Source organism: Lissotriton helveticus, chromosome 7 (genome assembly GCF_964261635.1).
Source record: "Lissotriton helveticus chromosome 7, aLisHel1.1, whole genome shotgun sequence".
NCBI classification, from domain to species: Eukaryota; Metazoa; Chordata; class Amphibia; order Caudata; family Salamandridae; genus Lissotriton; species Lissotriton helveticus.
Window position 1 is genome coordinate 8,571,503 of NC_136068.1, and position 26,264 is coordinate 8,597,766.

Here is a 26,264-nt window from a genome sequence, read left to right on the forward strand (position 1 = left end):
GATAAAAACTCACTACACGCTTCTGAACACAAGAACTCTTACCAAAAACGCCCTGGCTTTCCATGACTTCATGGTTGTGCATCAAATGGATTTGGCCTTTGTTACAGGAACCTGAGCCGATGTCTCCTCCGAACCCGATCTCCTAGGGGCTTTCCCGGAGGGTTTTACAATCCTCAGCAAAGACAGAGGAGGGAAAAGAGGAGGAGGCATAGCGCTAATAACCATTCAAAACATGGTTTAAACCAATCTCAGGTAACACAGAGAGTGAAGCAGCAATTTTTTAAATTGGGTTTGATAGTCAGAACACTTTTAGTGGCACATTACCTTATCGCCCATCTAAAACTAAAAGTAGCTTTCTAAATTCAATAGGTCAACTTCTGGAGTACAAAGAAGGCCAGTCAAATTTCTCTATTTTGGGTGACTTTAATTTCCACCTGGAAAATAGTGCAGATATGGATACTGAAGAATAAGTTGACGCGTTACGCACTTTAGAGTCTGAGTGTTATTTTGAAGATTTTACATCTCAGCTTATTCATAATAAAATTGGCATGCGTTGTTTGAACAAAAAGGTGCAAGAAAAGCAATTAACACTTAAGAATCCCACACTCACAGAAAATATTGACATTCTCATAAGTAGTGAGATGCAAGGAGCTGACACGTAAGGAGCTGAGTGGGGTGTCTGTGGTTCAAGAAGGTGATCATTTTTCTCACAAGGGTCAAAGTAAAATGGTTAATGGGTACAGGGATGTAAAAGAAGGATTTTATACCCATATAAATGTGTTTCAGATGTGGGTATCCCAGGCATGCGGGCAATGGTCAGACTTGTCTGGTGAAGAATGTGAAATGCAGAATCTGTGGTAAGATGGTGCATTTTGCAAAGGTATGCCAACCTGTGAAAGACAAAGACAAGGTGAATTTGGTGCCCGACAGAGAGGTCAGAGGATGAGTGTAATGAAGAGAGGGATTTGGTACTGGTAGAACAAGTTGGTGAAACAGAGTGCGTTGATCCTTATGAAGATATAGTGCTGGATGGGATAGTCCTCAATCTGTTGATAGACTCAGGGGCGAGAATGACCATGGTCACCGACGAATTGTTTAAAAAAAAAACATGGGGAGAAAGAAGCTTACTGCCTCCTGATAGCAACCCAGTCACATATGAAGGGAATAAAATCAAACTCATGGCATATTTTGAATACCATATGAAATTTAAGGGCAAAGTCCTTTTTGGGAAAGTGTACATCGCAAGGAATGGATCGGATATACCTGGGTGGTACCGCCAGGGATGGTTTGGGGTGACTCCTAGGCCGGGGATGAAAATACAAGACTTGTTGGTAACAGATGACACTATGAATGAGCAAGAGGTTGGGGCGGAGGCCAGCAGTGTTTGGAGCAGTGCATTTAGAGAAATATTTTGTGACAAGCTTGGGAAGATTTTCGGTGTCAGGCACAGAATCAAAGTCTAAGCTGTGCCCACTGCAGTCAAGCACAACTCAAGGAATGTTCCTTCAGTATACGGGAAGAGTTCATGGAAATTCTCAAAAAGATGCAAGAAGATGGGGTTCATTGAACCCACTGATTCTTCATTTTGGTTATCTCCCTTGGTGATAGCAAGGAAGAACAAGCATTTGCAAAGCAACAGGACTCGCATTACTGAAAGTTTGAGCTATTGGTAAAACAACTCTCACTGCTGGAAGACAAGGCTCTATTCTCAGCCAGATCCCACACCTGGATGACCCTGAACTTTACAAAACATCTGCACCCCAAAAATACTTTAATCGGGGTTACCCTAAAACTCTCAAAATAAAGTTCTTAAAACACCACCTGGGCATTCTACCGTGCACCGAACATTGTCCACCATGGCAGAGGGCATGCTCACCAGGCATCTGCAGTCTGAGAAACACAAGCCCAGGAGACATTTTGCTCTTCATCAGCACATGCTCGGCGTTGGCGTAAGAGAGGACACAGCTACTAAAGATGCCGCTGAAGCAGTCAGGGATCCGCACCAGGCGACAAGCGGTGTTGGCATGTTTTGACTCGGGGGACACACAACTGAACTGCAGAGTGGACAAATTCCTCGAACTGGTGGAATTGAAAAATTGGACTCAACATAACAGGAGCGTAGAAGCCACTCCAGCATTAGGCGGACATTGAGGAACCCGACGTATCAATCGGAAGCGGCTTTCTAAAACTCAATTCTAACAACTCAACAAGAAAAAAAAGCCTACCAATGATGGGAAACTCGTCCTGCCCCTAGTCGTCAGGAACTATCTCCTGATCAGTACGCACTTTAGGCACTCCGCCATGTGGCTGTCTGGCACTATTGTTTCATACGATAGATGCACATCGCAGGTCACACTAACCATTATCATCACAGCTAAGCAGTACTGCAGGGCATACTTTTTGCGGCTCATCTTTTACTGTCACATTTTAATGGCACTCATCAATTGGTTTTGTCAGCCTTTTTGTATATTTGTAAGTAAGCACTGCACAGCACTTTTATCATGTGTATCAAGGTTTTTACCGACAGCACAAAACTGCACAATGGTTTTTATTAACTATGCATAATAAAAAGTAAACTTGGCACTTGAGGTATTGATGTCGCTGATAATAATGCAACAGCAGTAGCTTGAACTTTCAGTAATGTGAGACCTATTGCACATCAAACATCTTAGGGAAAGGCGCTGGCGCCACGATTGTTTCAAAAGTAAACAAATAGACATACAATTTTTTTTCTATTTCTTTACTTTGAGAATGAATGAATAACCCTGGGTGCCAGGACCAACCACAAGTGTTCCTGTGTGTCACGGTGAGTTGCAGGCTGGTTGGTAATTGGCACGGCTGGTATTGTAGTAGTAAGATACAGGGCAGGCACGGTGGGGACACGGATGGCACACCGCAGATCCATCCTCTCTGCCACCACCAACCTCCTGCCTCAGAGCCCTTACATGCCTTGGTTACCAGATTACTTCCTTTCAGATCTTGCCTCACCTCTTACAACGAATATGCCTCTTTAGGTCGCATCCCATTATCACGCGTGCTGTCACAACGCAGTCGTAACAACGACCTCGTTGTGACAACGCATATCATTACTCCACAAGTCGTTACAACGACTTGCGGAGGGGGGGGGCTCTGGATGTTGGAATAGTAAAATTTACTATTCCAACTCCAGTCTGTGCGGACTTTAGGGAAGGTGTTCGATTTTAAATCCAACACCTGCTCTCCCCCTCCGCAAGTCGGTGTAACGAGTTGTGGAGTAATGTATGCGTTGTCGCAACGCGGTCGTTATAACGACCGCGTTGTGACAGCATGCGGGGTCACGGATGCAGGGTGAAGGTGCTTTACCCTTACAACATGTTACACAGTTTGCACACTAGACAGCATGTTGGTCCATGCGGCTTTGAGGTGCCGGGTGCCTCATGCTGGTGTCAGCTGGGGGAGTTGCAGTGTTGGTGAAAAATGCAAAGTTCTGATTTAGTGTACCGAGCTTTGAACTAGTGGAACTAGAAAAGATTAAAAAATATCCCGGTGCAGGCGATGTTTACATGGCTGGTGCAGAACCAGCCGAAGCTGGAACATGTATGGCTACCATGACATGATTTAGGATGGAGCGAGTAGAGTCTGCCCCGAAGTAACCATGTATACTAGTAAACTCACTAGCTTTTCAGAGCATATGAGTGAATAAGACATGTTCATTTCTGTTGGCAAAAATGACTGAACATGTGCATTTGTATTTTCCTCATTAAATTACTCATATTTCCCTAAAGCGCTATAAAGCATAAAGTCTACACACTTCTTCGGTGTCCTTCGGTTTGTAGGAGGGCAGGCGTTTGTATCTATAGCTTTTTAATCTGGAGGAGTAATGGAGCAACTTGGTGAATTGGGGGTTCAAAGATGGTGGGGCACTCTCAAGAGAGGTAAGGGAAAACAGTCCTCGGAGCAGTTAAAACTAGGTTACTGCCCAATCATGACTGACAATTGCTGAAAAGAGCAGCCAACTATCTGTGATTCAAGGCAAGAGAGATCAGTTGATTTGTTTAAGCCATTTTCTCCCTGTTCTGTATTTATAAAGAGATAAGATTACCATTTAAGCAAAGATGATGCTTGTTCACTTCCACATCAGGGAAATATTTGCTGACACTAGGACTGAGTGTACAAAGCATCTAGTACCTGCTGAGGATACGTCCACTGAAGCAAGAGCCAGATGTGCACGCTGTCCAACTCTAACCGACATTAAGAGTCATCTGAAAATCAGATTGTGAGAAGTTGGCCTGGCATATGCTGTCCACTATTCTAGTGGGCACCTTGCACCAGTCCAAACGACCCTTATTGATGGTAGGGTAAAGACAACCTTAATAGAAAGCTATCCTAGTGGTAGCTGTGGAGAGCAGCCTTCAGACTAAGACTTGAAGGGGGTATATGGTCAAAATATCGAGTCCAAAATATCGAGTAACACAAATATCGACTCCAAAATATAGAATGGACAAAATATCGAATGGACAGAATATAGACATCAAAAATATTGTTTTTAAGGTAAGTAATGTAATATCGATTTTAAAAATATAGAAAGTCAAAATATCGAAGTACATAATATAGGTTATTAAAAATATCGAATTTTTAATAATTTCGAATTTTTTAAAGTGCTTTGTATGTTAGTATATGTGTGAAAAGTGTATATTTTTTGGTAATTTATTTTAAGTAATTCATTTTATGTTATTTAATTTTTGCGTAATTTAATTCTGTAGCGGGTTGTGGGTTTATAGGGGAATAGGGTGGGAAGTAATGTAATTATAATTAATTAAATATGTTAATTAATGTATTGGTATTTATTTTGAATAAATTGTTAAATAATTTTTAATTGGTAATTAATCTATTCTTTATTGATAATTAATTGTTATTAATTAATAATTATGTGAATAATATAAATTTATTTTCTGTAGAGGGTTGTGGGTTTATAGGGGAATAGGGTGGGTAGTAATTTAATTATAATTAATTAAATATGTAAATTTATTTATTGGTATTTACTTTGAATACATTGTTAATTAATTTTTAATTGGTAATTAATTAATTCTTAATTATTACTTAATTTTAATTAATTGATTAATTGATAATTATGTGAATAATATTAATGTATTTTCTGTAGCGGGTTGTGGGTTTATAGGGGAATAGGGTGGGAAGTAATTTAATTATAGTTAATTAAATATGTTAATTTATTTATTGTTATTTATTATGAATAAATTGTTAATTAATTTTTAATTGGTAATTTATTAATTCTGAATTGGTAATTAATTAATTCTTAATTGGTAATTCATTTTTATTAATTGATTAATTGATAATTGTGTGAATTATATTAATTTATTTTCAGTAGAGTGGGAATAGTAAAATTTACCTCTATGCTATCCAACGCTTTCCCTACTGTTGCACTCACTGGAGTGGGAATAGTAATTTTTACCCCTACGCTATCCAACGCCTTCCCTACTGTTGCACTCTCTGGAGTGGGAATAGTAATTTTTACCCCTACGCTATCCAACGTTTTCCCTACTGTTACACTCTTATCTTATCTTATCTTATCTTAGGGGAGACTTGTATAGCGCACTGACACCGAAAGGTTTCCTGGCGCTGGCTGAGTGCCGGTGAGATGGAGAGACGAAGGTCTAGCCAGTCTGTGTGAAGAGGTGAGTTTTCAAAAGTTTTCTAAAGGCCAGCAGGGAATTGGCAGATTTAAGAGGGAGAGGTAACTGGTTCCAGAGGACGGGGGCTAGGTAGGCAAATCTCTGACCGCCGTTTTTCTTTAAATTTGGTAGCAGGGACAGCTAGCAGGAGGCGATGGGAGGAACGAAGATTACGTGCCGGACGGTAGGGGATGACCAGTGATTTGAGAAAGGCAGGGGAGGTCCCGAACACAGCTTTGAAGGTCAAGCAGCCGATCTTGAATGCAGTCCTCTGCTCCACCGGCAGCCAGTGGAGTCTGTGAAGTAGAGGTCTCGCAGATTGCCACTTCGGGGTTTTATAGGCCAGCCTTGCCGCTTGGTTCAGTACAATCTGGAGCCTACTAAGGAGGAATTTAGGTAGGCCGTAGTACAGGGAGTTTGAAAAATCCAAGCGGGAGAGCACCAGGGCAATCAGGACTTGTATCAGGGCCTCTGGTGTCAAGAGATGGGAAACTTTCCTGATCTTTCTGAGCTGGAACATGCATGAAGACACGACCGCACCAATCTGAGGCTTAAGAGAAAGGTCAGAGTCAATTATAACCCCAAGGCTCTTTGCTGACTTAGCCGGGGCGGGCGGGGAGCCGAGCTCAGCTGGCCAGAACTGTGGGCCCCAGTGAGTGAGACTGTTTCCTGGAAGGAATAACTCGGTCTTCCCCGGGTTCAATTTAAACTGGTGGGAGTTCATCCAATGTTGGATGTGTAGCATCACTGCTTGACAATCGAGGGCTGTATTGGGGGTGTTCAGCGGAAAGATGATTTGCAGATCGTCTGCATAGTTAAAGACGGTGATATTCCACCTCTTCAAGGAAAAGATAAGCGGCTGAAGATAGAGATTAAACAGCAGAGGGGACTCTGTTGCACTCTCTGGAGTGGGAATAGTAATTTTTACCCCTAGTAATTTTTACCCCTACGCTATCCAACGCTTTCCCTACTGTTGCACTCTCTGGAGTGGGAATAGTAATTTTTACACTCCCGCTATCCTACGGTAATAATATTGTGCATTTATTATTAATATTATGTTAATATATATATATATATATGTTTTAACATATATGATTTTATGTTTTTTTAATAAGTTAAATTAATTATTTAATAAATTTTAAGGTAATTTAATTATTTGTAAGTATATTTTAGCTATTTATTTTTAATATTTTTTTAATTTTACATTATTTTTAAGAAATTCGATAGGAATTCAATATTTTGTCTGTCGATATTTTGGCATCGATATTTTGGGTAGTCTATATTTTGTCCCTCGATATTTAGTCAGTGATCCCTTGAAGGAATGTAAAGCAGCTTGTTTTACCAGCCTATAATCTCGTGAATGACCAAATGAAAGGAGACCCACACCAGGTATATATATAAAATATATGTATTTATTCTAAACACATCCCTATAGTCTCTTTATGAGGCTAGAGGCAAAAGTACATTCAGTAAACTTAATTAGCACACAGTAAATTAGCACAATATACGTTGAGCCCTAAGGGCGTACCAAACCATATATTAAGAAAGTGGTATAAGAACCACAACTTGCATAGACACAAAGCCTAGAGCCTGTAGAACCGCTGGGGCCACCAGGAACCACCCAAGGTAGTGACACAGAGGACCCACGGAGGACGAGCGCAGTGTGTGAACACAGCCACGAATCACCATTAACTTCTATTGGGAAAGTCATGGTTGGAATTTTAAAGGTAAAGGGCACTTAGAGGAGGACTTTGAGCAAACCCCTTTAGACTTAAGGGGTTCTAGGGCCAACATAAACAGGAGCACTGGAGTACCCGAGTTACCTCACCCAATGAAGCCGGGTGCATAGGTGTCTTTTGGTGTCGGGTTTTGTGGTCGTTTTCAATGGTGATCTGCTGCAAAGTGCTGCTGCTGAAGAAGTGGATGGTGCCGGTGTGATCCAAGCCTGGATCGAAGATGAGAAGAACCTGAAAGCAGAGGGGACAGAGTCTGGGTCACTTGCCAGTGACCAGGCCCACGATATTCGAATGCCCACCGATGTTGGGTGATTTCAGGTGAAGAAGGTGAAGCTTGACTCTTCCGCCACGAGGACCAGGAGGTGTTGATGACAACCAGGAGCTGGATTCTAGCTGTACCACAAAGGATGTCGAGTGCTGGGGTGTTGGTTTCCGGATTGGACCCAACAAGCTTTGGCAACAGCAACCCATCAAGAATCAAAGAAATGCTTTGGTGTGGACCAGCAAGGTCCAAGGGACTCACTACTTGGTAGGGAGTCAGAGCACGTCTTGAGCAACCAGAGAAGCCCAAGTAAGATCAGAATGGCCTCTGTGGGGTCCACCAGTTGACAGACTATGGATCGCAAAGGAGCCTTGAGCGGAAAAGCAAGAAGCAGACTCACGGAACACTCATGGAGTGTAGGCCCACAATCTTCAATGCAAATTGTGCTTGTGGCTTGGGCTACAAATAACCCAAAGCACAACTTCAGGAAAGCTCGGGAAGTTAATGCACTAGGAAATGTGCAAGGTGTCCAGGGGTTCCGGTTCCACATCACTCGTGAGAGCTGCGGGTCTCAGCTTTGCTGGGGAATCGGGTCGGCCTTAGAGAAGTCTGGAAATCCTCTTCCTGAGCTGCAATTACTTCAGAGTGTGTCGGGAGCTTTGGAGATGCAGACCGGCAAATGCTTCGTTGGTGCCTGCTTGAGCAGGGGAGTCACTCCTTGACCCCAAGGGAGATTATTCCATTCTCTAGTCTTAAATAGAGCGTTGAAGATCCAGGATTCAGTTTCAGAGTTTCGTCCAGGTGTAACCTAGAGTCCTGTTGCCAGGGGACCCTTACTTATACTAAGAAAAGGGGTTGGACATACTCTGTGGACCCACCTATGGGAGGGTCTGGAACCCATTTCCTTTGTCCAGTTTTGCACCAGAGCAGGGGCTGGTAGCCCCTGCAACCGGTTTGAACTGGGCTATGCACAGGGACACCAAATGTGCCCCCAGTGCTGTCTGAAAAGCACTCTCAGCGTGCCCCCACCCAGCCCCAATACACAAAAGCCTGTCTGGGAGGTGGTTACACCTCCCTGTGATGGGAAACCTATTGTCCAGGCCTCCCCTTCCGGAGTTTCATCCAGCAGCTGGAGGACAGACCCATGTCTGTGGCTGCAGCATCCATTTTGTGATGCCAGGGCTCCTTTAAACTATTATCGGTTAGACCAGTTTGTACATGTCTCTCCCTCTAGAAGGGTGGAATTCTATCCCCGCCACCAGGACTGGTGGGGGCGGGGGGTAGGATTCCAAGGTGTTTGACACCAAACACGACATGTTTCCATGCAGCCATTCCAAAGTTAGCATTTACCGCGAGGATATAATGCACTTAAGAGTATATGGTCTGGATGCATCACAGAACAGCCTAGAGGAATAGGCTCTGAAAGCTTCAGAGGGGCCCAGCTCATGCATGGACACCCACCCACACAAAACCAAGCACTCTGCCTTCAGGATTGATAAGGCCTGCCATAGGAGTGACTGATAGGCTCATCTGTGTCAGTTATTAAAGGTAGATATAGGTAACCTATATCTTAGAAAGGGGTGCAAGCACCACCTTACCCAGGCTGCAGTAGCAGTCCTGTGGTGTCATTTTGGAAGGCTTCCCAGGGGTGGCATTATACATGCTTCAGCCCCTTTTAGGCCTCTGGGGTACCTATACCCTTAGTACCTAAGGTACCGTATACTAGGGACTCACAAGAGTAGCCCAGTAGCCAAACTGGAGTGTACCTAAAGCACATGCAATCATTTTAGAGAGGAAGCAGCTAGGCTGGGGTCCTGGATAGCAGGGCCCCAGCCGGACTAAAGTCGAAACACAGTGAAACACCAGCAAAAAGTGGGGGTGACCATAGTAAGCAGATCCTGCTCTCCTACACAGATGTTTGACATATTTGCAGTTAGGGATGTCCGAACCCTTTAAGAGAACTGTAGATGCAGTTGTGTGCTGCATAACTCTAGAATACATCAATATATTTTAATTCCTTTATCTGTGAAACAGCGGATGATACATGTTGACAGATTTTCCCAGTCTGTTCACATTAGCCACACATGCCTGCATGCTCTAGATAAATCAGTTGCTGCTCTGCCCACTAGTGTATAGTTACATTTCCATAACATCCTGAGCTAATTAAAACAGCATGGGACTGAGAATAACCGAATCAAATTCGTCCGAAGCTATGCCATTTTCCAGAAACCCATCCATTCAACATAGCAGAAAGTGCAAACAAGAATGAACAGAATCCGGAGTTTGAGAGAGAGCAGGGACAGTTATCAGACGGCCACCTAAAGTAAACTATGAGCGTGGCGTCAGTGAAGAAAGACTCTGCACACAGCAAATGAAGCAGAGCAAAGAAAACACACACGCTTCTCACTAAAATGCAGGCCAACAGAAAAAAAGCTGTGTGAGCAAGGCAACCTTACAAAGCATCAAAGACCCCTGCAGCTGGGAACAGCGACTTGGGAGGGACCATCATCGCTGTAGAGTGTGATGGCCAAACAGAATGTTCTCTGAGTGGAATTGCCGGAAAGAGAGCTAAACACACAAAGGAGGGACATTTAAAGAAATACATTAACAAGCCAGCATTCTGAATGCCACAGATAACAACCAATGGCAATCAGTGGGTGTGCCAGAGCCCATAGAAGAGGATACAACAGGTCTTCCAGACAGCCCAAGCGCTGTGGAGGCCCGATCTAAAAATGCTCAATTGAAGGTTTGTTATGTTATGTTAAACTAGCTTATATAGTGCATGGCTACCCCAGCAACAGGGCGTCCCAGCGCTCGCAGACAGAACCAGTGGGAAAAGACACAGCAGGAAGGGCAGAGATGTATAGTCACTTTCAAGACTAGGCGTGTGCGACAGCCTCACTAAATGGAGGCGAAGAGCCAGGTTTTGATCTGTTTTCGAAAGTACCAATGATCTTGTGTGCTGCGCACCTCAAGTGGGATAGAATTCCATAGGGCAGGGGCCAGAGACCTGAAGGAGCGGCCTCCCGCTTCGCTCTTGCCCACCCTGGTCTGCCAACGCCCTCCACTCAACCGGCACAGACAGTGGTGAATGACTGTATTATTGGGGACCTAAATGGGACACCTTCATTCACCATCATTCACTCATCAATCCTCTAGAAGAAATGCAGTTTTGGATTTCCCTTTCGTGCGCTGCTCTTTCTTTCAGGGTTAATCAGACTTTGAGGTTTCATCAACTGTAGAAAGTCACCCTTGCCCTGGACCCCAAAGGATAGATACTTTTTAGAGACTCCCTGAGCTCAGTGGTTTTCTGTCAATCAATCGGGGAATTGTAAGTGCACTACTCACCCGTGAGGGTCTCAAGGTACTGACAGGGGGGGGGGGGGTCTGCAGATCTGTTTAGCCTAAGAGCCAGGTCTTGAGGTTTTCCTGAAGGTGTGCAGGGAGGGGTCGCGTCTGACGTCTGACGGTAGCTCGTTCCAGGTCTCGGCTGCGAAGTGAGAGAAGGATCTTCCGCCTGCTCTGGCTCTGTGGATGCGCGGGGTTTCGGCCAGTGCGAGGTTGGAGGATCGGAGGTTTCTTTTGGGTACGTGGAAGTTGATTCTGTTGTTGAGGTATTTGGATCCGTTGTTGTGAAGACATTTGTAGGCGTGAGTGAGGGTTTTGAAAGTGACTCTCTTCTCCACGAGGAGCCAGTGGAGTCTCTGCAGGTGTTGGCTGATGTATTCGAGTCGGGGGATGCCGAGGACGAGTCTGGCGGCGCTGTTCGGTATTGTCTGGAGTTTGCGGAGTAGGGACTTGTTGATGCCGGCTTAGAATGCGTTTCCATAGTCCAGTCTGCTGGTGATGAGTGCGTGGGTGGACGAGCCACAGGTGGTCTTAGTTCTCAGGTGACCTTCTCCTGCCGTATTTGATGACCTGGAAGGTCGGATACATTAAGTTGTGAGGACATCCTTTCGACCACCTACAAAGCCTCGAAGAGAAGAGTCCTCTTGGGTTTGTAACTGGGGCACCCGTGTTGAGGCCCCAACAATGGACCTGCCGCGACGGGGGAGCCAATGAACTCGGAGGCAAAAGGAGAAATTTAAGGTGGATACTCTGAGACACTTAGTAAAATTGGTAAAAACTTCAGAAACAATGCCAGCAGTGAGGCAACTATTAAAAGATTTACGATGAGATCGTCTGCAACACGAAAATAAATGTTGACAATAATTATTGGATCGATGTGTAGATGATTGCATCAATTTATGACTATTCAGGCTTTTTCCTATGAAATGTCCGTTCTTTTAACAAAGACGCGATGGCTCTTGCGGTGCAGATCTCCCAGGCGAGACAGAAGGTCTAAAGGTGATGGTGCGGATTCTCCGTGACTGACCCTCTGGCCTCAGTCACTCCATCCATGGACGAGCTCCTCCCATGGCCCGATGGGGTGGAGGCTTCAGAGTTAGGACTTCACTCCATTCGCCCTGTTTAGGGTCGATAGTCTGAATGGTTTTTTTTCCCTGAACGAAACAGAGACGAAAAAAACAAAATTACCCCAAACTCTCGGAGAAAATGCAACGGGTGTGTTTATCATTAGTGGTTTTATTTTACAAAAATAAATTCCCACTTTGGGACTTAGTTTTCGAAAAACAAAACACTTTTGAATAGTTTGATGTCCAGCTGACAGCTGCCACGCACCGTCCGTCAGACCTCCCATACATCGCCAGGGTTGGCGGCCCCTGTCTGGACAGGGTCCGGCTCGACTCGCAGTGTCTGGGTGGGAGGTTGCTCGTGATGGTGGAGGCGATGCGGTGAGGTGTGAGGGGGGCTCGGGCACCTGCTGCTGCTGCTGTTTGCAACCATCCATCCTGATACTTTCATGAATGTATAGAAGTGTTGTCAGGGTTGGATGTTGAGTCTGTGGTGCAGTTGGTTCAATATTTCCTTTAAATCTGGGGTTTAACCATCACTCTGTGATGGGATTGTACAGAACAGCTATTTCATGATGTGCGGATTCCAGTTTTTTATCAATTAAAGATCAGAGGGCGCCTGATCTCAGCCTGCACCCCCTCCAAAGGCACAACCTGCGAACTGTGGAGGAGGCATAGAGGCAAGACGAGCTGTCACTCAAGACTCCCTTCTGATCGATAGTAACTGCTCAGAGCCCTGGGAGGGCGTTAGAGTTCACAGCATGACCCTCTGCACAGGATCACACGTGGGCTCAGACTCCGGACGCCGAGCACCGCCTCGGTTTCCTCTGAAACACCAGCTGCTTCCTGCGATGGAAAGAAGGGTCAGACGCCTGGCGGAGTGGCTGAGGCGCAGGGGGCACTCGGTGCCTGCAGCACAGGGCAGGAGCTCTGGAGGGGGCTGCACTGGACGGGAGAGCAAGGGTGGCATGGGGCACTCGGTGCCTGCAGCAGAGGGTCAGGGAGGGGCTGCGCTGGATCTGGCTGCCACGTACATTGCTGCCCTGATGCCAGCTGGAAGAGGTCTCACTGCAGCCAGTGTTTCTCTGAGGTAACTGGGTGGGTTCTGCCATGCACCACGGGTGTGCCAGGGAGCAAGACTGATGCCCTCCAGACATGAGAGCAAAGCTGCTCTTCCAGACCCCGGATCTCAGGGGTGCGAGAATGAGCAGTTAAGGCTCACTCCAAGAGGGTCGGGACCTCAGAGCCAGGATGAAACACTAAATAACCAGGCAGTAGCGTGCAGTGGTGCAGCCGGTGCAGTCGCACCGGGGCCCAGAGGTGTGAAGGGCCCACTGAACCATGATTGTTGCTGGATTCCACATTTCAAACAGCATCATGGAGACCCCTTTCCTTCCTTGGACAAGAACCTGTGGCACCCTGGCCGTGCCCCTGTAAATACCCCCCAAAGACAGTGATGTCCAGTCTGTGCCTGTCTTTAACAGAAAAGGACCTTATTAACAGGTAAGAAAAATTCAACTGTTAATACAGTAAAATATACAAATAACACAATGTGCTGCCGGTTTAGGGGGCTCCCACACACCCCAAACAGGGCCTAGATAAAACCCCAAAGAGGGTCTGGTTACAACGCCAAACAGGTTAAACCCCAAAGAGGACCTAGATACAACGCCACACAGGGGCTCAATACAATCCCAAACAGGGCCTGGATACAACCCCACACAGGGCCTGGATACAACCCCACACAGGGCCTAGATACAACCCCACACAGGGCCTAGATACAACCCCACACAGGGCCTGGATACAACCCAACACAGGGCCTCCATACAATCCCAAACAGGGCCTGGATACAAACACACACAGGGCCTGGATACAACCCCACACAGGGCCTGGATACAACGCCACACAGGGGCTCAATACAACCCCACACAGGGCCTGGATACAACCCAACACAGGGCCTCCATACAATCCCAAACAGGGCCTGGATACAACCCCACACAGGGCCTGGATACAATCCCAAACAGGGCATGCATACAACCCCAGAAAGGGCCTGCATACAACCCCAAACAGGGCCTGGATACAACCCAACACAGGGCCTAGATACAACCCCAAACAGGGCCTGCATACAATCCCAAACAGGGCCTGGATACAACCCCACACAGGGCCTGGATACAACCCCACACAGGGGCTGAATACAACCCCAAACAGAGCCTGGATACAACCCCAAACAGGGCCTAGATACAACCCCACACAGGGCCTGGATACAACCACAAACAGGGCCTGGATACAACCCCACACAGGGCCTAGATACAACCCCACACAGGGCCTGGATACAACCACAAACAGGGCCTGGATACAACCACAAACAGGGCCTGTATACAACCCCACACAGGGCCTGGATACGACCCCACACAGGGTCTGGATACAACCCCACACAGAAGAAACCACCGCAATGGAGCGCACACCGCTATCCCCTCCTCCGGATCGCCCCTCGGGACTCTGGTACTTGTAGTTCAATAGTGGATCACCCAGGTGGGTGCAAGTCGAAGTTATCCCGAAACCCGAGCCATGTCTCGGGCGATACCCAAAAACCCGGGACATGTATCGGGTCTAGAGATTCATCAGTCCAACAAGTACCGACTTGCACCCACCTGGGTGATCCACTATTGAACTACAAGTACCAGAGTCCCGAGGGGCGATCCGGAGGAGGGGCTAGCGGTGTGCGCTCCATTGCGGTGGTTTCTACTAATTGGCTCCCTTGAGCTTTGAGCCGACGGGCTCCTGGATGCTGCCCTGCGTGCCGGTTCGGGCAACGAGGCCATTGACGGTTGTTTGGCGGCCTTCTCCTCCACCCCTAACCATTTCTCTACTGATGAGGGAAGTTATCCCGAAACCCGAGCCATGTCTCGGGCGATACCCAAAAACCCGGGACATGTATCGGGTCTAGAGATTCATCAGTCCAACAAGTACCGACTTGCACCCACCTGGGTGATCCACTATTGAACTACAAGTACCAGAGTCCCGAGGGGCGATCCGGAGGAGGGGCTAGCGGTGTGCGCTCCATTGCGGTGGTTTCTACAACCCCACACAGGGCCTGGATACAACCACAAACAGGGCCTGGATACAACCCCACACAGGGCCTGGATACAACCCCACACAGGGCCTGGATACAGCCCCGAACAGGGCCTGGATACAACCCCACATAGGGCCTGGATACAACCCCACACAGGGCCTGGATACAACCCCAAACAGGGCCTGGATAAAACCCCAAACATGGCCTGCATACAATCCCAAACAGGGCCTTGATACAACCCCAAACAAGGCCTGCGTACAATCCCAAACACGGCCTGGGTACAACCCCACACAGGGCCTGGATACAACCCCACACAGGCCTGGATACAACCCCACACAGCGCCTGGATACAACCACAAACAGGGCCTGGATACAACCACAAACAGGGCCTGGATACAACCCCACACAGGGCCTGGATACAACCCCACACAGGGCCTGGATACAACCCCACACAGGGCCTGGATACAACCCCACACAGGGCCTGGATACAACGCCACACAGGGGCTCAATAAAACCCCAAACAGGGCCTGGATACAACCCCACACAGGGCCTAGATACAATCCCAAACAGGGCCTGTATACAACCCCAAAAAGGGCCTGCATACAATCCCAAACAGGGCCTGGATACAACCCAACACAGGGCCTAGATACAACCCCAAACATGGCCTGGATACAATCCCAAACAGGGCCTGTATACAACCCCAAGCAAGGCCTGCGTACAATCCAAAACAGGGCCTGGGTACAACCCCACACATGGCCTGGATACAACCCCACACAGGCCCGGAAACAACCCCACACAGCGCCTGGATACAACCACAAACAGGGCCTGGATACAACCACAAACAGGGCCTGGATACAACCCCACACAGGGCCTGGATACAACCCCACACAGGGCCTGGATACAACCCCACACAGGGCCTGGATACAACCCCACACAGGGCCTGGATACAACGCCACACAGGGGCTCAATAAAACCCCAAACAGGGCCTGGATACAACCCCACACAGGGCCTAGATACAATCCCAAACAGGGCCTGTATACAACCCCAAAAAGGGCCTGCATACAATCCCAAACAGGGCCTGGATACAACCCAACACAGGGCCTAGATACAACCCCAAACATGGCCTGGATACAATCCCAAACAGGGCCTGTATACAACCCCAAGCAAGGCCTGCGTACAATCCAAAACAGGGCCTGGGTACAACCCCACACAGGGCCTGGATACAACCCCACACAGGCCTGGAAACAACCCCACACAGCGCCTGGATACAACCACAAACAGGGCCTGGATACAACCACAAACAGGGCCTGGATACAACCCCACACAGGGCCTGGATACAACCCCACACAGGGCCTGGATACAACCCCACACAGGGCCTGGATACAACCCCACACAGGGCCTGGATACAACCCCACACAGGGCCTGGATACAACCACACACAGGGCCTGGATACAACCCCACACAGGGCCTGGATACAACCCCACACAGGGCCTGGGTACAGCCCCACACAGGGCCTGGATACAACCCCACATAGGGCCTGGATACAACCACAAACAGGGCCTGGATACAACCCCACACAGGGCCTGGATACAACCCCACACAGGGCCTGGATACAACCCCACACAGGGCCTGGATACAACCCCAAACAGGGCCTGGATACAACCCCAAACAGGGCCTGCATACAACCCCACACAGGGCCTGGATACAACCCCAAACATCTACAGAGCTCCCTAGTGCTGGACACAAAGTTTCTGGTATCAGTTCCCACATAGCGACTGTTCTCCGATGAGCCTTTATTTGATCTGAGTGTGGAATCTGCAGATGATGGGATTCTGAATCAAAGGTACAGAGGAGGTCAAATGAGTGGTGCCTTCTTTTTTAAAAAGCCTTTGGGCTGAAGCCCATTATTCAAGGAACCAGGATGTTGACACTGGTGTTCGCTTGGGGACCATGTCCAGTCGAATGACATCCAGGATCTACTTACGGCTCCACTGGGCAAACTATGACATTTAATGTCACAGTTGAAAATAGTAGGCCTTCACCCTCCAGAGGCTTAAAGGTATCTTTAACTTTAGGGGCTTATATCTCAGGAAGGCAAGCTCTAAATCTAGGGCCCGATGTAGAGTTTGACTGACAGCGAACTCTATCACAACGGCGACTGAGTAGCCTGTGAGCCAAACTCTCTGTCCACCTGCCCAACTTTGAGTCGAACGGAGCACTGCGTTTGCCTCAATGGAGTAAAGTGTACTACCTCAGCATCACTCTTGCTCCGAAGGCCTAAGGGAGTGTGGGTCATTAAAGACAAGCCACCCAACCATCTGCCCCATTTAGTGTGGGTAGTAGGATGGTTTCTTTTTCTATGATTCCTTCACGAATATCCTGTCAGTGTGGCACAGCAAAGGTTTTTTTTTTTAAATAACCCCAACACCATGGGAGATAACCCCAATGGTGTTGCCGGCATTAGAGTTTACTTCTCCAACAAGTAATCCCTGCTTTGGTGTAAAATCTTTTAACCCCTTCCACGCGGCGCTCATGACGAGCCCTGCTCATCATGCGGCACGGTGGAGCTGTGCTCATGACGAACTGAGCTCATCACAACTCCGCCCACTCCCATGGAACGCCCGCACAGGAGGGGAATTAGCCCTTCGTGGGCGTTCCGCGGCGGTTATGACGAGCTCAGCCCGTCAAGAGCACAGCTCCACTGTGCCTCACGACGAGCTGAGCTCATCATAAGCATTGAAGGGGTTAAATGTTTGTGGGAAGTGTCCATCATTGGTGGCACACACACACCAAACTTCCATGTGGCTTTCTTTGAACCACCTTAATGGCAGTTTAAACAAGCCCGTAGCATTCAAGGCATGGTCAGCAGTGAACATTAAATTTGGTGGGCAGAGTAAAGACCTGTTTACTCCGTCCATGAACTCGACTCCTCAATCGGGCACTATTCCTTAATATCCTCCTGTCATCTGTATCAGTGTCCAGCTTCCTACTTCCTACTCCTTGTGTCCTACTCTGCTCCCTACCTCCTGCTCCTTGTCTCTTAATCCGCTCTTGGACACCGGCTCACTGTCTCCTACTCTCTACCTCCTGCTCCTTGTCCTCTATTCTGCTCTTGGCCACCTGCTCCCTATCACCTGCTCCTTGTCTCTTAACCTCTACCGCGCTAGCGGGTTTTCCCGCTGTGCGCTGAAATTTCGAAAATCGCGCGTTACGTGACAAAGCCAGCTCGTCATGCGCGTAGCGCAGGTAACGCCCATGACGAGCTGGCTTTGTCATCAGCGCTGAAGGGGTTAATACGCTCTTGGACACCTGCTCACTACCTCCTACTCTCTACCTCCTGCTGCTTGTCCTCTACTCCGCTGTCGGCCACCTGCTTCCTATCTCCTGCTCTCTACATCCTGTTTTGCCTTAAGGTGTCTGTTGTTGTTTCTAATGTGTCTTGACATTCATTTGTGTTGTATCTTGAAGCTTTTATTGAAGTGTCTGAAGTGTACTGAAGTTTCTGTTGAAGCATCTGAAATCTTGAAGTTTCTGTTGAAGTTTATGATGTGGATTGAACCCTAGGTTGAGGTTTCTAATGTCTTAACATTTCTGATAAGTTTTGAAGTTTCTGATGTATCTTGAAACTTTTGTTGAAGTTTCTGTTGTGATTTGAAGGTTCTGCCGAAGTTTCTGAAGTGTACTGAAATTTCTGTTGATGTTTCTTATCTTGCTCAGGAACTAGTGTTATCTGGAGGAAGCAGAAACTCCCGTTCTACCAGTGACCTCTAGCTCCAACCTGCCCATTTTTTAAAGAAAAAAACCTACAATCGGGCTTTCTCTGGGGCCGCACTAAGAATGTGGAACTCTCTCCCACCCGCCATCGGAAAAATGCCTTCTCTGGCACATTTCAAAATGGAGGCCAAAACTTACCTCATGAGAAAATTCCTCTCCTAGGGCCTCATTTATGAGGCCTTGCGTCAGTTTTGCGCTTCCGATGCGTCACTTTTTGTGACGCATCGGCGGCGTAAAACATGCCTCCTGATGCGCACTATTTACAAAGTGACGCATCTAAGCAGATGCGTCACTTTGTAAACCCCTGCGCTACATTATACCTGCGTCAGGTATAATGTATGCAGAGGGGGCGTTCACCCGCAAAAAGCCTCGTAATAGTGACGCAGTGAAATCTATGAGATTGCACTGCGTCAATTTTAGGACGCTGTTGCGGCAAAATCTTGCGGCTGCCTCACAGCAGGCGTAAGACTGACGCAAGCCCTTTCACATGGGGCTTTCCCCATGTGAAAGGAAGCATTGCTGGAGTTGCGTCACTTTTGTGACGCACTCCAGCAATGCGTCACTTTTGCGCCTACAGATACGTCAGAAATACTGACGTATCTGTAACTCCTTGCGACATGATGCGTCATATTATAAATATGACGCATCAATCATGTCTCAGGGAGAGCGCAGTGAAAAGTGACACATCGCTGTTTTCACGCAGCGATGCGTCACTTTTCATAAATGAGGCCCCTAATCTCTGCCTTCAACCACCACAGAGAGCCTGACTAAGCTAAGACCATCGCCTGGTCCTCAGATCACCTACTCACCCCACCAAGAAGCTGAGGGGTTTTGTACTGTTTAACCGCATCTGTAGCCACACACACATGTCCAGGCCCGGACTGGCCATAGCGGACACCGGGCAATCCCCCGGTGCCCTGCACGGGTGGGGGCCGGATTTGGGGCACTGGGGGCCGTTTTTGATACAGGGCCGTTGAAACAGCCCTGTAACAAAATCGGCCGAAAACCGGACCCGGCAAAGAGCTCGGCGGCACCTCCAACCCCCCCCGAGTGGGGAGGGGGGGCCGACCGAACACTTTGCCATGGCCGGTTGTGGTTCCCAGTCCGTCCCTGCACGTGCCCCTCTTTCCCCTATGTGCCCAGCACCCCTGCCCCTTCCAATCGTTCCGTATACTTCTGTATGTCTATGCCTTTTTGTTCACTTCTGTAAATTTTATTTTTGTAAACCTTGTAAAGCGCTCTGATACCCTCACGTGTCAAGTTTGCACTCTATAAAACACAAAAAAAAAAAAATTTAAAAATAAAATTCTGAAGTGTGCTGAATTTTCTGTTAAAGTTTCGGATGTCTTGAATTTTCTGATGAGCCTTGAAGCTTTTTTTGTTGAGATTTATGATGTGTGTTGTACATTCTGTTCATGTTTCTGAAGTGTGCTGAAGTTTCTATTAAAATTCTGAATTTTGTTTATCTTTCTGTTGAAGTTTAGGAAGTGTGCTGAAGTTTCTGTTGAAGTTTCTGATGTCTTGAATTCTGATGTATATTGCAGCTTCTGTTGACGTTTCTGATGCTTGTTGTACTTTTGGGTAAAATTTCTAAAGTTTTCTGAAATTTCTGTTGAAGTTTCTGAACTGTGCTGAATGTTCTGTTGAAGTTTGTAAAGTATGTTGAACTTTCTGTTGAAATTCCTGAAGTGTGTTGTGAATGTTTTGTTGAAGTATCCCTCCACAACACCGGACCCCAATACCTCAACGAAAGGGTCTCCTTCAACACACCAAAGAGAAGCCTCCGCTCCGCCAACCAACGAACATCTCCACACACCTGCACGGAGGGGGTCTGTGGCCCTCTCAGAGACATACAACTAGGAGGAAGGGTAAGGGGGTGAGAAGCTATTGTTGGAGAAATGCACTGGAGACAGTGGGGCATATTATCAAGGGGGTTTATCTCCGCTTTTTTGGCTTTAAAAGCCAGGAAAGCGGAGATAAAATTATCTCCCTATTACCTAGCTGTCGCTAACACCAGTTAGCGACAGCTAGTAGGAGATAGCGACCATCTTGGGCCCCGCTTTGCATGTCAGTGATATTTATCACTAATGACATGCAAAGTGGGCGTGCCAAGATGTTAGCGACTGGAAACAGTCGCTAATGTCGCTATCTCCTATTACCAACTTTTGGAGATATTCGCGCTAAGCGCAAATATCTCCAAAAACTAACACCTGCCCTGAGCAGTTCTTAGCCATGTTATCCAATGGGAGGTGGATAACATGGCTAAGAGCATTAGCTCGGTAATGCATGAATATCGCGGACTTTTCAGCGATATTCATGCATTGCGGCCGTTTTTTATCGCATTTGAGATAAACCTTGGTAATACCAAGGTTTATCTGCGATATAAATCGCCGCAGCTTAGCGGTAAAATTTTGTCTCTAACCAAGCAATAGCGATAATTATCGCTATTGCTTGGTAATATGCCCCAGTGACCCTTAGCAACTCAAGTTTATTGGGGTGCAGTAATCACACATGGTCATGTGGCCATAGATACGCACTGGGCCCCTCAGAGAACAGCCCCTCCCCGAGAACGAACTGGTTAAGATGGTATATTACATGGGCGGTGGGCGTCATCTGATTAAATGTCTGTACATAGGTATTAGTGCACACACGAGGGTCTCCCTACAAACACTGAAGACCCTGTGGGAACTGGATATGGGTAAAGACATGTCAGAGAAGGAATGGTCGATAGTGTTGGAACACCCCAGAAAGATCCCCCGCAATGCCAAATTCAAATTCATTCAAACAATGGTGCTGCACCGTGCATACTTAACCCCGAACAGACTGGACACGATGTTTCCCCAGACGCAGCACTCGGATGTATGACGTTACAACGCATACTTTTACAACGCCTACCTTTACATCGCAAGTTTTACAACGCATACCATTACAACGCATAATGCTTTTGGGCGCTGGATAGTGAATAGTTTAATTTACTATTCCAACTCCAGTCCCCGTGGATAGTAGGGAAGGTGTTGGATAGTACATTAAACCTATTCCCTATCCTAGAGCGCCCCCAGCGCTATGCGTTGTAATGGTTTGCTTTTGTAAAATTTGCGTTGTAATGGTAGTTCGTTGTAAAAGTTTTGTTGTAAAGGCTGTATACCGCAGCACTCACGCCCGAGGTGTCTCCTAGAAGGGGCGGGCTTTATACACATGATATGGGACTGCCCGAAAATACGGGGTTACTGGGATACAGTACGACACGTGACAGAATCGGTTACACAGCTTGCCATTACTGATACGCTAAGGGAGTGCATTTTGGGGCTCCATACTCATACCACCACATATAAAGTGCAACACCGGTTTGTAAACCTTGCATGTATTCTGGCTATTAGAACTATAACCATGTGGTGGAAATCCCGTAAACCCCCGGAAGTGCGCGCTTGGCACACAGAATTGTTACGCTGGGGCGGCGCGGCACTGCGCAGAGAAGAAGTCAGAGGCCTGCGTAAAAAAACCCGATCTCCCTTGAATGGGCAGTTATGTCGGAGGGAATGCAATCCCATGATTTGGAGTCTGTGACCTAGGTAGTGGTTGTCTGGTGCGGAAGTGACCCGTGTACTACGTGTGCCGAAGAGCAGAGTTGTGTCGTGGTGCAATGTTGTGTATGTGGAGCAGACACTCTTCCTGATGACAATTTTCGGGAAACATCCTTTACAACGCAAGTTTTACCACGCAGTGCCTTTACGACGCAACTTTTACAACGCAAACCATTACAACGCATTGCGCTGGGGGGGGCGCTCTAGGATAGGGAATAGGTTTCATTTACTGTCCAACACCTTCCCTAGCGTCCACGGGGACTGGAGTTGGAATAGTAAATTAAACTATTCACTATCCAGCGCCCAAAAGCACTATGCGTTGTAAAGGCATGCGTTGTAAAAACAGCGTTGTAAAGGCATACGTGGTAAAATCATGCGTTGTAATGGTATGCGTTGTAAAAACCGCGTTGTAAAAGCATGCGATGTAAAAGTATGCGTTGTAAAAACCGCGTTGTAAAAGCATGCGATGTAAAAGTATGCGTTGTAATGTCATACATCCACAATTTTCACTATGTTGTAGATGCAGCGGGTAAAGGATGCAGAGAGCGGGAACTTGTGGGAGGGGGCAGTTGGGGTGTTACTCTGGGTTGTATTGGAAGTATTGCTTTACACTAGAACGTCGATGATATACAACATGTCTGAATGTACAATAAGTAATGTAAAGCTGGAAACTCATGTACATACTTATGCAAATTGTGGATTCTGTGCTGGAACGCCTTGTAACAAAGACATTGGAACAATTGTACGGTTCACTACTAAAAAAACTCTATAAAATATGTTTAAGAAAAAAATATGGCCAAAGATGCTCATGCAGCAATCTCCCCACCCTATCTGTGTTACAATGAGCTGTATATATGGAACAAAACATAGAACTTACACAATGCAAGGCACATTACATTCCACATAAGGCCTCCTGGCATGGGCTAACAAGATCCTGGAATGTGAAGAAGGGAGCAGAGGCAAGAGGTGCAGATGGAGGGGCGTGAGGACACGTTTAGCCTCTGCTTGGTCGGTGCAACAGTAAAGATTAGCGCTAAGAGGCAGAGCCAGGCTCTAGAAGGGGAGGGGGGGAGTGCCTACACCCTCAAACAAGAGCATGAGAATGCATGTGTATGGTACATTATGAAGAAAGCAGAGTTAGCTCAGTGGGTAAAGGAGCTTGCAGCTGAGAATGTCATTTCTCCCACAGCCTTGACAGAATGACAGGCACTAATCCCCGCTGCCAGCCCATGGGTGGAGTGTAGTGACGCGCTGTGTGATCTCCTGGGGCGCTCCAGGGCTCATCTATTGTGCGGTTTGTGCAATCCATCAGCTGTGCTGACCTCTGACCCTTATCACCCCTCTCCGCACCTGGTCCTCAGCTCTCTTACCTGTGAGGAGGAGGGCCCAGATCCTGAGACCCCTCGCAGGGGGCACCGGGCTTCGGAAGACCCTCTGCATCTCGGATGTGATTGGTCAGGAATGGGACCAACTTCAGGAGCCAAACATCTCTGTAAATCAAAGGACAGGGGTGAGTCCGGCTCAAAGTTCTAAAGTAATTCCAGAATATCAAGCAGCTAACATACGCTGTCAGGCAGAGCTTCGTTCACGCAGTTACTTACAGCACTTACTCTTGGGCTGTGGACTTATGTTTCATGATCAGAATGTATCCCAAAACAAGTAAGAAGGTAGAACAAGGAGCAAAAAGCAGTAATCGAAATATAGGCAACAGCGAGAAAGGGAAAAGCTAGGGATGAAAAGGGATTGGCAAGAGTGAGAGAGAGAAATGACTGGCACTGTGGTGGAAGAAAGAAGCATGAGGTGGAATCGACAGCAGGCAGCTCTGGTCGAGCTCCTAAAGCACAGGTTGTGCCACTGCACTTATTTTGTAACAAATCATAGACTGCTGATCAGGGAAAAGAAAAGGATCTTCTAACTTTTAAACAAAATATGTCAGTTTCATGTGTGGAGGCCAGGCTTTTAAATACCCATTTCAAGTCGTAGGGCCTGATTTTGATGTCGGTCAGACCACCACCAACAGGTCATCAGTCGCAGTGCAACCGACTGACAGCCCATCGGTAAGACCGCTGCACTCGGCGGTCAGAGGTAAAGACCACCACCTCAGACAGGATCATCTGATCCCAACGGGGACCCGGTCGGAATAAGATCTCGAACAGAGGCGGCGCTGAAGCAGGCCCCGCCTTCGGGGTTACGATTCTCATTTCTGAAAGACTTTTCATGTTGAAAAGACGGACATGGAAAGACTGTCGGAAACTGACTTTGAGGGGCTCAAACCGGGCTCCCGTCCATCGTGGGTCACCTCAAAGTGGTCTTCTGAGAGCATCAAGGGGCGCTCGGATGGAGGCTGTGTGAATTCTCAATTGTTGGGGTAGGATTCATGGCCACCCACCTAACTTGGGGGCATATTACCAACAACTACCGATATTTATCGCTAAATGGGCTAAGCAAGGTTTTTTTTTATCGCCAAGCATCGCCGGATATTATTGCAGAGATTACGTGCTATTAGCAACGTTTATCTCGAAAGCGATAAAATATCCGGCGATAACAGCAAAATGCGTGAATATCGCTGAGAATACAGCGATATTCACGCATTAAAACCAATAGGGTCTTAGCCATAATATCCACCTCCCATTGGAAATAATGGCTAAAAACTGGTCTGAGCAGGCATTAGCTTTTGGAGATATTCGCGCTTAGTGCGAATATTTCCATCGCTACGCCTGCCTTGCTAATAGGCGATAGATATGTTAGCGACTGTTTTTAGTCGCTAACAGGTTGGGTACGCCCACTTTGCATGTCATTAGCGATACATATATCGCTGACATGCTAAGCGGGCCCCAAACCGCTCGCTATCGCCTACAAGCTGTCGTTAACTGCTGTTAGTGACAGCTTGGTAATAGGGCGATAAAATTATCGCCACTTAGCGGCCGAAAACAGCCGCTAAAGCGGCGATAATCTCTTCTCGCCCTCCTTGATAATAGGTTCTTCCTCAACATTTGCAACACACTCACTAAATATTCCGCATTTTCAATTGCGCAGGCTGTCCTTGTGTCATTCGCCCTAAGGAAGACCTGATGTGACCACCTTCAACGTACGCACTCTTCTGGGTCGAAACGTCACCGTGCTTGTCTAAATCCAAACCCTACTCTCTCCACTCCATGCGAAAGGTAAACTAAGTCCAAGTCCGATTGGAGATTCATGTACTTAGGGATGGATTACTTGTGAATAACCATTTTAAATTAGTTCAGCAGCGCTGTATATATTGTACTCACATTCAGCACTTTTTTGCACTTTTGTCACTCATTCACCATTTTCAAAATACATTTCTTTATTGCCTGTGCCAGCCATACTGTGTCATTTCTATGCCAAAAAAAGTAAACAAGCTTAAAAAGTGATCCATTGTTTAATACAGTCTTATGATTTATTCATGATTGGTGTGTGTTCCATGCTTTTTACTGTTCTTTTCTCTTTTTTCCCATTGATTGAGTGTAGGATCAATGGCTTTTCCCTGCACGTTCTATTATTTAATAAGTGTTAAAGCAATTGTGTACCCGACAGAACCACAAAGGTAGGCAGACATATGGTTAAACAACGCCACTAGTGCACGTGCAGGTAGGCAGGACTGCAGTGGCAGACCTGCCCCAGCACCATCCGTGTTGCCCGTTTGCGGTCCGGCGTGCAAGAGCAGGTCGAACCCCGGCACGCCCCTCTTTGGAGCCAGCAAGCACACCGGTCGGCAGTACCAGGCCGTTGACCCAAGTCTC

General features: G+C 47.2%; 1 protein-coding gene across 2 annotated transcripts in view; it reads right to left on the bottom strand.

The window, feature by feature from the left end:
• The window catches only part of LOC144766565 (uncharacterized), a 101,144-nt gene extending 77,154 nt beyond the window's left edge, over nucleotides 1-23,990 (bottom strand). For both annotated transcript variants that reach the window (XM_078650367.1, XM_078650368.1), the window contains exon 1: nucleotides 23,874-23,990. In XM_078650367.1, the coding sequence (XP_078506493.1) occupies nucleotides 23,874-23,943 (70 nt within the window). In that variant the 5' untranslated portion in view covers nucleotides 23,944-23,990. The remainder of the gene's footprint in view (nucleotides 1-23,873) is intronic.
• Between the last annotated feature and the right edge of the window lie 2,274 nt (nucleotides 23,991-26,264).